General features: G+C 31.3%; 1 protein-coding gene across 1 annotated transcript; it reads left to right on the forward strand.

Moving 5' to 3' along the window:
• The first annotated feature begins 1153 nt into the window (after nt 1-1153).
• LOC132737625 (uncharacterized) lies at nt 1154-7554 on the forward strand. The gene is made up of 6 exons (XM_060724962.1): nt 1154-1355; nt 1581-1635; nt 5208-5276; nt 6268-6380; nt 6757-6932; nt 7300-7554. Exons 1-6 carry the CDS (start codon nt 1224-1226, stop codon nt 7499-7501), a joined length of 747 nt encoding a protein of 248 aa, XP_060580945.1. The 5' UTR covers nt 1154-1223; the 3' UTR covers nt 7502-7554.
• Nucleotides 7555-13393: the final 5839 nt, after the last annotated feature.

The raw sequence follows: 13393 nt of genomic DNA on the forward strand, positions 1-13393 counted from the left end.
AATAAAACGTTCATTTTAAATTACTTACAGACGAGCATTTTATTTATAGCATGCTTTTACATATGATGTGTAGAAAAGCAAAGAGCAATCTCTCTCCCAGAAAGTTTTAATTAATTAATTGATATATAAATGAATTGAATAATTAATTTAACATAAAACAAAGCCAGCAATTCTTAATATCATTTTTTTCATTTCGCACCACCACAAGGCGATTATATCTATTCTTTTATAAATAAATGAACATAATGTTGTTTTCGTTTTTTTTCAGTTCACTGATTGCAAGGCGCGAATGACAAAGCGTTAGTTACAGATCTAGGTGATCTTTGCTGAATACCAATTTGATAAGAAATAGTTTGTCAATCGATTGAATTTATAATTACTATGCAATAACAAAATTTCAATGCTTCTTTTTGTCATAAATTTGTTAGTGTGTAATACTGTAGAAAACAATATTCCAGTTCGGCAAGTACTTTGGAAAGATTAACTTTGCTGTAAGTAACGTACCGTAACGTCTTTGTTCTCTAAATGTTTAATAAAGACCATTTATCATGAACCTATACTAAATTAAAACAACAAGATCTGCAGCACAAACACAGTGATTCCGACAACAATAAAAGTATGGACTTGCTGGTTGGCAAGTGTCGAGCTTTACTGGTAAAGGAATATTTAAGGAACCCGTTCGTGCATTATCTTAGGATAAATCGGGTACCTGTAGAGAAAAAAACGAAGTTCCGAAGGTACTTGGATAGCTTCCTTCTAATATGAAAAAAGTCAAACTACTTATGTAGCTTTGATTACTATCATGTCAAATCTTTTTTGGGCTTCTTTCAATACAAATGATGCTTTATCAAAAAGAATTGTTTTCACCGTCGTGGTTTCGTTATGTTGCGATGGCCTAAATGAGACACCATAGTATACCAACTTTTTTTACACAATGATACCCAAAAAGATACGAAACAAATGGATTTTATGTCCAACTTAAGTGCTGCCAAATAACAGCGATCTTGAAGAATTCTTCCGTTTAGAATTTATACAATTTATGTTAAACGACTTTGATTTTGATTTATTCTTCTTATCATCAAGTTGAATGTCAGCAAAGGTGTAAACTTAATTGTTTATTTGGCAAAAACTTTAATCAGTCTTATCAGTGTCAACTGTAGAGACAAATAGGCTACAAAGATAATTAAGGAAGGGACGTACAATTTTAGAATAAGTCTGTAAAAATGATTAATTATAGTCACTGCAAGAGTGTGGCAGTTCTTGTTTTCCTCGCACTTACACCTGCACACTCAGTGGAGAAGAGAATTCTTCTTGAGGGCAATGCTCTGGAAGAGCTTCATTCAGTGATTTCAGAGGTTTGTAACACTTTCGTATGTATCAGATGCTAAATATATACATTATTATTGACAGTCTGGATTGTTTTCAAGACACATTTGATATTTTTTATAGTTTTTCTTGATAGAAAATTGTTAGGGTTATTGCATTTAATTTTAAAACATTGTCATTGTTTCGTGAAGGAAAACTGGTGAAAATTTTCACGAATATGTTTTCACTGAATCCTTTTTCTGTTTTTATGTCAGGTCGAGCATCTGAAAACGAAACTAAGTTCACTTGAGACGCAGCTACAGCAAACAGGTCAGAATATTTTATTCAACACGGATGTTCATCACTCGTTCACACTTTTTCGTCAATTTAGTGCAGTCACTTGTCCACACCTATTCTTAAACAATATGAGTTAACAGGTTAATGCAAATATAAATGTTTTTTGTAAATAAATACCAAACAAGTGTTATACTATCGTGACATAGAACTATAACTGAATGTGATAAATACCATCCTCGCCCCCCCCCCCCCTCACATACAGTTTCCATACCTAAAGAAAAAAAAGAACAATCACAAACAGCGTAAAAAGCCTGACTGTTTCTTATTATCAAATGCCAAAGCACTGATTTATGTCCAAAAATGAAAACAAAACATCTAATAATCATTATAGAATAATAATGGAAAAATAGTATAATTTCAGAATTTGAGTCTACAGGTCAAGGTCATTTAAAATGTCAAATTTGAGTTTCACACCGTAACGATTTTAATGGTAAGTGTTCATGCATCAATAAAATCTATTAAATTAAGAACAATATTATTGTCAATTTCAGCATGATTTTTAAATTATCAGCATCATGAAAGTGTTAAGGTGATATTTTCGGTGCTTAACACGAACAAGTAATGTTCTTGTTTTGTTTAAATATGAATCAAATCCATCAACGAATAAGTAAAGAATGGCCAATTTAGTAAAAATTCATAATTTGACATGGAAGGTCAATGTTGATATGTTCAAGTATGAATATTATTCCTCCATTTTTAACAAAGTTAAAGCCAATATCTGCTACATTTAAACAATTGTACTTAAGTTTCAAGGTCTTATTTGGGTCAAGGTCAAATTCCTTACGACATGCACAAGAAGATATCATGACAATTATTCCTGTCAAATCATCTAATGTTGAGATGTGTAAGAGACGAATTGCTCACAGACGACCGTCCATACTTTCAGAGAAACGTTTTGGCTGAGTTAACGTTATACGTTTAAATGATCAGTAAACCCCCTTAAGCAACATATTTTCATCCCATAAGCAACATTTTCCCTACAAGTCTGTACAGAATGTACGGATATTATTCCCGTACTGTCACTTAAGACAGACGGCAAGACTGAAGGCAACCTCGCGTATAGTAACGAGCGGCGAAAAAAAACTCGATAAGTTATCTTTGTTTCTTACAACTTGACGTTCATCTATGAACTTCAAGGTATAATATTTGTGTGCACAAACACCGTGTATATCCAGTAACGCCGGAATGGGAAAATAACGCACGATTCGTACAATAAGTAATGCAGAATTGTGCAAGAAATGGCGGATACCTGACAGGATTTCCAATGCGGTAGGTAAACTGGCCAATATATTCTTCATTCAACCGAACTGAAAAAAAGGAATAGATGCAAACGGCTGCAAAGACATTACTCTGGATGCCTTATCAAGATTATTTCCACGAAATTGTTTATTTTTCAAAATAATTCGTAAAAATGATGGCATGACCACCGTTTTGAGCGAGATTTTGGCCTTTTGTCGACTCTATTAAGTACAACAATTCATATTATACCGTATAATTTTGATTTTCGGTAAGGCAAGAGACATAAATTTAACTTCTGGTGATTTAGAAAATTGAAAATAAACTCATAATATGTGATTCCAGCCGTTTTTATGAGGTAACGCCGATGTACGTGAATTGTTCGTCGCGGTAACGCTGGAAAATGTGATATTTTTATATATGGTACAGTACTATAACACAGGTTTAACACCTTTTATCGGCGAATATAAACAAGTTATTTGCGACCTAGTCAATGTTTTTCTTCGTAACTTATTAAGAAATATATGATTATTACATCTTGACAAACTTGACAATTGTTTCAAATAATAAATTTTGATTTGCAAACATGTTGCCCAATTCTGATGTTGTTAGAAAATAAGAACAATAAACTTCTGTTGCAAATAAATTTAATGTAAAAATAATAGAAAACAATCAAGAGAAGTGTTTGTATATTTTATACCTGAAATAATGCATCAGTAAAGCTTGAAAGTCTCCATATGTCCTGTATTGTGTTGGCATGATGTGAAACCCAACCAAAACAAATATTTGGCTGTAGCAATTTGCCTGGTGTACTACTGTGAAAATGTACTACTTTATTTATTTTTTCTCATATATATAAGAAAGTGACTTGTATTCAAAAGATATTTTTCTTAGAAAATATAATACCCAAAAAACTTGTAAAAGCATAACCTTATTGTCCTCTGCTAGTTAAATAATTTATAACCCTTGGGGTAGAGATTTACCCTTATCTTTGGGGTTTCATTTTATATGTTAACTTGTTTGAGAAAAACCTATAAATCTACAGTAAGAGCTTATGCTAGGCATAACTATAGACGTTTACAAAACTACCATGACGAATGACCCTAAAAAGGCCACCAGTACAGAGCCATGTCACATCCATTCAGAGTGACCATTTGCTCTCTTAGGTAATTCATTTGTACAAATACATAAAATATCTAATACCAATCTCTCAGACTTTGAATGAACTGTTCCAAGTTCACAGCTGAGTAAAACCATTTCATAAATTTACCAGGTAAAGGGTGGCATAGACTAAAAATAAATTGAATATATTTTGGTTTCTTACCTAAATGTACATGTATATGGAGATCTATTAGATTGTGTTTGTAGAATATTTTATCTACCCATGCCATAAAGGTCTTAAAGTGGACTTCCTCGTGTTTACTATATCAAATAATTAATAGTTAAAGAGTGCGAACAATGGAAAATGCTACCATTCTCATAACTACCATTGAAATAGGTATTGAGAAATTGCTACCCCATTGCTATCATGTTGTTTCCTCGAGTAAGAAATGTTTCACGCATTACATCGTACCCACTTCAACAATGACTTATATTACGAAGCTTATAGCTCTGTGGTTTTAGGTACGCATTCGAGACTGTGTCTCTATTTTCTACGCAATCAAACTAAAATAAATTCTGTATAAAATGAAGTAAAGTTTCCTCATAAAAAAAATATTTGAAAAGTGCTTATACTCGCCGATTAATGGCGTTAAACCTGTGTAACAATTCAGTACCATATATGAAAAAAAAACACATTTTCCGGCGTTACCGCGATGCACTTCACGTACATAGGCGTTACCTCATAAAAACAATTTGAATCACATTTTATCAGCTTATTTAAATTGTCTTTGTCACCAGAAGTTTAGTAAATATCACCTGCCTTCCGAAAATCGAAATCATACCGTAAAATATGCATTGAGTCGACAAAAAGCCAAAATCTCTTTCAAAACGGTGGTCAAGCCATCATTTTCACGAATGATCTTGAAAAGTAAACAATTATGTGGAAATAATCTTGATAAGGGATAAGGAGTTATGTCTTCGCAGCCTTATGCGGCTATTCCTTTTTTCCAGTTCGGTTTAATAAAAAATATATTGGCCAGTTTACTTACCACGTTGGAAATCTTGTCAGGTATCCGCCATTTCTTGCACAATTCTGCGTTACTAATTGCACGAATCGTGCGTTATTTTCCAATTCCGGCGTTACTGGATATACACGGTGACAAACTACTTAGGAAAAATCATATGGAATGTATTTATTCATTAAACAGATTCTGGATCATCGTATGTCAGATGGGGACGGTCATCCTGTCCGGCAGATAATGAGCTGGTCTACAAAGGTCATTTGTTCTTTTTTATCAATTCGACTCAAAATATCACCTTATTAAACTGAAACAATATTTTCTTTTATTTTATGCTTTTCAGTGGATTACTGATTTATCCGTGAAAATTATATTTGATAATTTCACAGTGAAAATTATCAAAATATAATTTCACACTTTTCAATGACGAACTAGTTTTGTTTTAAGATTTCCCCACGTGGTACTTCAGTTTTATTTTTGCTGACAATTTTGACAATGTCAGGCTGTTTAGAGAAAAGGAAAACTGAAATTAATAAATAAATTAAATGTCAAAGGTAATAAAAAGAAGAAAACTTTCTTCTTTTCATCCAAATTACCAATTACCAAATATCGTCTCTTAATTTTTTTGTTTCATTTTTACAGTCTAAAAAATACATTCCTGCTACATGCAAAACTGTTCTTGATGATATTTGGGCATATTTAAGTATCCTACGAGCAATATCTGCCGCATGTTTTAAGAAAACTTGAAAAGCAATGACAGCCATCAGCCCGAAGAATAAGTAAACAACCCAGCGTTCGTAAGCAGCCATTCAACAAATCCAAGTTTCCAATTTCCTAACCATTTTTTGAATGTATACACATCTGTCAACACTTATACATTGTCTGTTACAATCCTGAAATAAGTTTTCTTTCTTTTAAAAAAGTGTATGACTAACAAATCCAAATGATATCCCTCTAAATCAAACACAATTATTTTCCTCCCGTGAAATACACAACTTTTAAAAATGGCGGCTGCTTACATTTAACATCTAATATAAATTCGCAGTAAGTAGCAAAAATATGGATGGTTGCACTTCTTGTATTTTATGAGAATTTCGACTAATACATGTACATAAAAGAGGCTACCAGCGGGGAAAACAGATTTTAATATTTAAGTTAATATCAAGAAAATTTCGTTTTAACTTGCTTACAAGCATAAAATAAAAAGAAAATGGTGTATCTAATTTATGCCTATGATAGATGATTACAGGTTACGGTGCTGGATCAGACTATAGAGTAACTGGCGGTGCAGCTAATTGGTTGTGTCTCTCGGAGCAACCACAATGGGGATACTACGAGGACAATATTGCATCGGGTGCACAAGTAAGTACATTGAAATAAATATTGAAAAAGCTATCATGAGCTGTTACAGTAATCTTTTATCAAAATAACGAGTTTCATGTATGTAAACTATTTTAGTAAAGATCAACCAAGAAGAAAGTGATCTTGGAACGCATCTCCCGATAAATATCTAGCAACTGGGGACACTTTGACTGGAACATTAGGTAAGGGCGGCATTCGTTGAACGCGTGCCCCAACAATATATAACAGCACACAATCACCAACACTGAACACAGCCTAAACAACAGCATATGAGGACTAAAGAAACGAAGCAAGGTCAAGCTTCTAGGAGGATATCGCACAAGAACGATGCAATTAAGTACAGCATAATTGATGAAGATGTTTTCTGTTACTTTAGATATACGGAGCAGAATATGAGTTCAGTGATTTCCATTACAATGGGGGCAGTAAATACTTCAAACAAAATCTAAATGACGAAGATGCTCCATGTTCCTTCTGCAGATCTCCGCGTTCAAGTGTAGCAATGTTTCCTGGACGTCTTGAGTGTTTTTCTGGTTGGACAAAAGAGTACAGGTATTGCTTACGTTAAGAACATTAAATAAAAATAATACGATTAACATGTTCTTTTGAAGAAAATGTTCAACTTCAGATTTATGTTTTGAAAACAAGAACATAAAAAGCAGTACTACATTTGATATTAAAAAAAATAAGATAACTTATATTTCTAACTTTAACGTTGCATAATTTAGGACAGGCCTATATTTTCTTATATGAAACAATCATTTGTTAGGAATTAGATTGAAATATTCAGCTAGCTTGTTAACTTATTTTTTTTATGAATGATATGGTATTTACTGTCAATTCTCTTAAAAATCTGTTAAGAAGAGACCTTATGTCAGTTAATTTATTTCAACTAACTATCGTAGTTTCAATATTTTAGCGGATATCTCGTTTCCGGTGCTCATCATCATACGTCTGCCTCTGAATATATATGTCTTGATAGTGATGCTGAAATGCTTGCTGGCGGAGTAGCCAACACAGATGGACGAGTGATTTACCTTGTAGAAGGAATATGTGGTACATTGAAATGCCCGCCATATGTCCAAGGTCGTGAACTTACGTGTGTCGTATGCAGTAAATAGCTTGGTATTAACATTGAACATTATGGCGATGTCAATAATGGTGCTTTGATTTATTATCTTTTTTTGTTTGTGTTCAACTTGCAAATGCAATCTGAAATATGGCTTTAATAAACTTAAAAGACGCACCGTAACACAAACGCATTTGTTTACTTTAATGAACTTATATGTCAAACTGGAGCTTTTAGAATCACCGCATTATTAATGAACTGTTTTGGAAAGGGTAAATGAACAACTGTCTTCGACATAAAAAATGAGCCTGCAAATTTTCGCCAGTATCTTTATGAAAGCATAATGTAATTTTATGAGTGGATTAAAAAATAGATCATAATAGAACTGACAATGAATTAAGCAAATGGCGTTTTTATTTTAGATTTGAAAAAACCTATGCACTTATGTAAGCTTCTTTAAGCAATTTGCAAATCTCTTGGGTTACTTTTATAGCAAGACATCGTTTGTTTTCATTATAATATAACAATTATTGTTTCTTTTTCTATAATGCATAAGTGACCAAATAATCTTTTCGTTTTCGTGTGTTTTCATGTAAAATAATTATCTTGTGATTGAAATGCTATATTCATTGAAAGTTTTCATGGACTAACATTGAACCCATCTAAGAAATATTACAAAGCTCCCAACATACTTTCATATAATCCCTTAAAAAATGATCCCGTAAATTCAAAGAAAAAGTGTGTCGAAAAACAGAAATGACAGATCAATAGGACAACTTGAATAAAAATCTATTGAAGTTATCTTTTGAAAAAAGTATTACATTTGTACAATGTCATAATAAATATATTTCAGTTTCGTATTTTAATTGTCTTATAATTATATACTGATTTCCATTAGAAGAAGAATTAGAAAGATATCTTGTTGGTAAAAAGAAGAAAATTATCAAATATAATTATGTGATCATATATTGCGCCATGGAAAGATTTTTATTTCTTACAAAAACATGCATAAAAAGCAGAAGCTGCTTCTAGTCTACACTGTTTACAGTGTTAGTGAGTATTTTCTCTCTTGCACCGTGAAAAATGGCATTGTATTATATATTTATGTTTATGTTGATGCAAGAATTAAAAGGTTTTCTCATTTATTGATTGACAAACACATTGATAACAAAATGTTTCAATTTACAGTTTTATAATATTGCATTAACTTTGTGACAGTCAAGGTCTGGTTTAAAGTAAAGTTTGAATCAAAAGCAAAGACAATTGATCAAAATTGCATCAATTTATTATTTAGCCCTATAAAACATAGCATCGCCACATGCCTTTTGAGAGATTGGGCAATTCTTACACAATATCAAGAATGAATAGATATCTGTTCTCGTGATATGTAATGGAAAGAAAACTCTTATTATATTTCATCTTTCTTCTGTATAGATAATGGAATATTTCACTGTTTTCAACAATACTGCTTTCCTAGTAATCTCACAGATTTGTACAAAGTGAAATGTATATTTTAAGCCAAGTATTTACGACAAGTTTAATAAATTGTCAGTCCATTTTCCATGCCTTTCATATAAACTAAGAAGTAAAATATGTATCAGTATACTTATATTAAAGTTATAACTAAAGTGTTAGCAAACGAGTGTTTGAAACACTTTCATCTTGAAAATGCATGAAAAGAAAGTTGACGGTTTATTTCATCTCGTCCTATAATAATACGATAATTTTATTAGTTTGGTTCGAGTGACGTGTTCTGTAAAATCAACACTTGATTATATTGAAAACAAATGTTTGTTTTTTTTTTGTTTGAAAAAAAAACACAACAAAACACTATTGATATTCATAAGCGATATGTATGAATTTAAATTTAAAACGAAAGAAAGTGTTAATAATAATAACATGCACATTTTTCTCTCGCTTTGTTAAAACAATACACAAAATATTTATATTACACAGTCGTCAGAATTCTGACCCAGCTTCTTATACTTCTGAACATATATACTTTATAAATGAAAAGCCACGCTTTTGTTTTACCCAAGAAAGAAAAGTTTATGTGAAAATTTATTTTATATGCTTTTTTAAGGGTATTCGTTTCTCACAAAAAATTTTTCTATCTTTTTACTACCAAAATATTTTGGGGCAATTCCCCGTTGGGTAAATTAACAAGCATGGTTTTTTAGCCCAAAAAAATTTTAATTTTTGCATCTAAATATGCAATGTAAATAAAAATCTTAAAGCAATTTTTCACAATTTAATAAAAAATTTAAATACAAAGGCAAGATAAGATATGTGTCCCAGATAGGAAATATATGAAAATTCTTTTCCCTTTAGACTTGCTTATTTTAAATAATGATTTTTCCTTATAACTGCTAATAGGTTTTATGTTCTCCTTAAAGAAAGATAATCAAGTTTCAGACAGGGTACTAGTATTGTTTTAAAGAGTAAGAATACCAATTTGTGTATAAAATGAAATTCGTTAATACAATTAACAATCTGTTGCAGAGTTTGAAGCTTTTATTACCAAAACTAATTAAATGGACTATGTTTTATTAAAAAACAAAGCAGGGCTTTTACTTCAGTTTACTGAAAGCTGAAAAGCTGAATCTTATAAATGAAATATATATAAGTTTAGTTTCCTAAGGGAAATTTGATTAATGTTGGTTTATATTGAAAATTCTTCTGAATAATTAATTTACTATTTTTCCCCATACATATATATTTCTATCCATTTAGTCACATAAAGTATATTTATATTTAATTATGATTACATCTTCGTAAGATATAGAGAACAAACATTTTTTGGAAATAAACATAAACATTTCTGGAAGGACATTGAAAAAAGTGAATTGTATGCTAAATGTTACAAGAATAAAGTTTAATGACTGGAGAAAATATTTTGATGAAACACTTAACAATGTTCTTGTGTAACACTTTGATTAAGGTCAAACTAGAAATATTATGCTTGTACATTACTATAATATTGGTGGTAAATCTCAATTAATAATCAAACCTATAAAAAAGCAGTAATAACATTTTTTCTGCTGTGACAATGAACAGTCTCAAAATGATTTTAAATGTTCATAAAATTAGGTACAGTTTTTGTAAATCAATTAACTCCAGAATTGAACATGACCATCTATAAATACTCTTCATTTACATAATAATACAATGTTATAAAGTGAAAAATAACAAATAAACATATAAACAATTTTGCATAGATATGAAACATTAGTGGTAATAACAGGCGTAATATATTGGTTAAGTACAGATCAAATGCAACATGAAAATATAAAGTGAAAATAACATAAACTTCAAAATCTTAATTTTATACTAAAACTAAAAATAATTATCGAATAGATATAGATTATATGAGTACATGAATATTTACAATTTCATTATACATTTGTTTCTTGTGATACACTTTAAATGCCTGTACAGTTATCACTGATGCCAGTATCGTATTTCCTTTCATAAAAACATAATTATGACAATTTGAACGTATATTTAACATAATACTGTTAAAGCATAATCTTTGTCTCTACGAGATTTGTATACATCGTGCATTTTTAATGCAATAGAAAACATATGCGATTGCTATTCTAATGTTTATGAAAATTCATGTTTTGTAATGATAACAGGCGTCTGCCTATAAGTTGTTGAAACTTAGTTTCGCTATCACTTAAAAATATTTCTGTAACAACATCTTTGCCAAATAAGTTATACAAAGTTTTAAACAATTCTTCGCGAAAAAATTCCATTCTATTACAATCTATAACAACATGTTTTATGATATCATAGCAGAGTGTTCCGCAATCAAGACACATTAAAATGTTTGTATTATTACATACAGTATGCTTATTCATATTTTGCTAATCTGGACAGCGTGTTCTAAGCTTGTTGACTTATAAGAACATTCCAAAAGAATTGACTTCACTATATTTGTATGTAAAAAACAAAATCTATTAAAGTCATCATCCCATCCTCAATATTTTTCCAGCCTAACATGCTAAAACACATATCCGTTCGTGTTAGCACAGAGAACCCTTGTATCTTTTTTGCAGCTAGCCTAACAAATCTATAAAGTCGTTTATAGTCAGCTTTCTTAAGGCTAGACCACAATTCGCAACCATACAATAATCTAGGTATACAACTTTTTGAAATAAGCAAAGCCGATTTGATTGGATTTCTGTGGGCCGGGTCTATTTTAAGTGATAAGTAGAGAAAAAAGGCATGTTTTTGCTTTTTCGCATGGTCGTTCTACCTTGTATTTGTCATTTAGTTTATCATTTAGGAAGATTCCTACATGTTAAACACTATGAACCTGATCAATAGGACAACCTCCTATTAATAGTTGAACCTGAGGCGCTTTTCGTTTTTTTTTACCAAATACTATGTTATTTTTCAGTGGGTATATGTTGTTCCTGTATTTACATGTATATTTACGTGCAATATTTAGCATTTCTTCAAGGTCGGTGGGGTTAGTTGCTGATATGGCTATGTCGTCTGCAAGAGTTGTCGCCCCTACAGACAGATAAAGGATATTTAATCCTAATTCACTATTTCTACTTCGTTTACCAAATCATCTATAAACAATTTATATAGCCAAGTGGAGATCGTCCATCCTTTTCTAATGCCTTGTATTCTGGGGAAGAACTAGATTGAAGGTCATTAGCAGCGACACAACTATACATATTTGTGGCTGCGTCAACTAGAAGTCTCCAAATTGTACAAGTTTTACCTATTTTGACATTTTGTAAAAAACACCATCTAACCAAACCGTATCAAAAGCCTGTTTAGTATCTAACATGCATTCATATACATTACAATTTAGTTCATTATTCTAATAGATGCCTTCTTGTAAATTAAAGGATGCTGTTATTGCCCTGTGCACTTTTGGTAAGCATGTTGCTGCCTATTTGGGAAAGCTATTTTATTTTCATTTACCCAGTTGTTTAATCGTTCATGTAATACTTTTTCAAAGAGTTTATAAATGCAAGGCAGAAGTGTTATCGGTCTGTAATTTATAGGTTGTGTTCTTGGCTTTTCATTTTTTTGAATACAGGTATAATCATACCCATTTTTGGGAGAGTTTTCCTGTCTGTATTATAAGATTAAATAACTCTGTTATTGTAGTTAATAACTTATGGCCACCATATTTCATATGCTCATCGCAGATCATATTCAACAAGGAAGCGTTTTTTAATGATCTGATATGCCCTAAGACAATTTCGGGAGTGAGATTTGGTGACAGTTCGGGGCAGTTCAATGTTGGCTGTGCCCGTGCTTTTATATTGGCTATTTCATGTTCTACAGAAGGTTTTAACTTCTTCTTTAAATGATGTTGAGTATGTTTTTACATGCACCTGAGCTTGACAAAAAACATATTTCGGATAAAAATATGATATTTAAAACCAAAGCAAAAGAAAAAGCAACGCGAACATTTATACGATAAGTTTAAATAATACTCAGACACGTCAGTGTTTGTTATGAAAAATGTTCCATTTGGAGTTGCATAAATAATCGTGTTTCCGTTTTTTTCATTCAGTAAATGATGCATCAGGTTTGCATCATAAAATAGTATTTTATAAGTGGTGATAAAAACCCACACGTTGCACTTTTAATTGAAAACAAGTAAACATTACATGTACCAAGAAATTTCTATTTTCAAATCGGCGTTCATGGAACACTTGGATAACTCGGTGCAAACGATCTTTAAATGATTTAAGTAAATTTGATATTTACAAAAACGATTATTTTGTGTTGACCAATTAATCAAATAAATTGTTAAATTGAAAATGATGTAAAGAATAGAATGACAACTTCAGTGACAGATTATTCCATCATACTCGCGTCATACTTAAAGTAATGTGGTTGCAGCCGCGTGCTTGGCATGACAATGTCAGGATAATTCTTTTATCGATATTACAATAGTGTGGTACGGTCA

Source organism: Ruditapes philippinarum, unplaced genomic scaffold (genome assembly GCF_026571515.1).
Source record: "Ruditapes philippinarum isolate M1 unplaced genomic scaffold, ASM2657151v2 ctg1266_1_1_1_1, whole genome shotgun sequence".
Taxonomy (NCBI): Eukaryota; Metazoa; Mollusca; class Bivalvia; order Venerida; family Veneridae; genus Ruditapes; species Ruditapes philippinarum.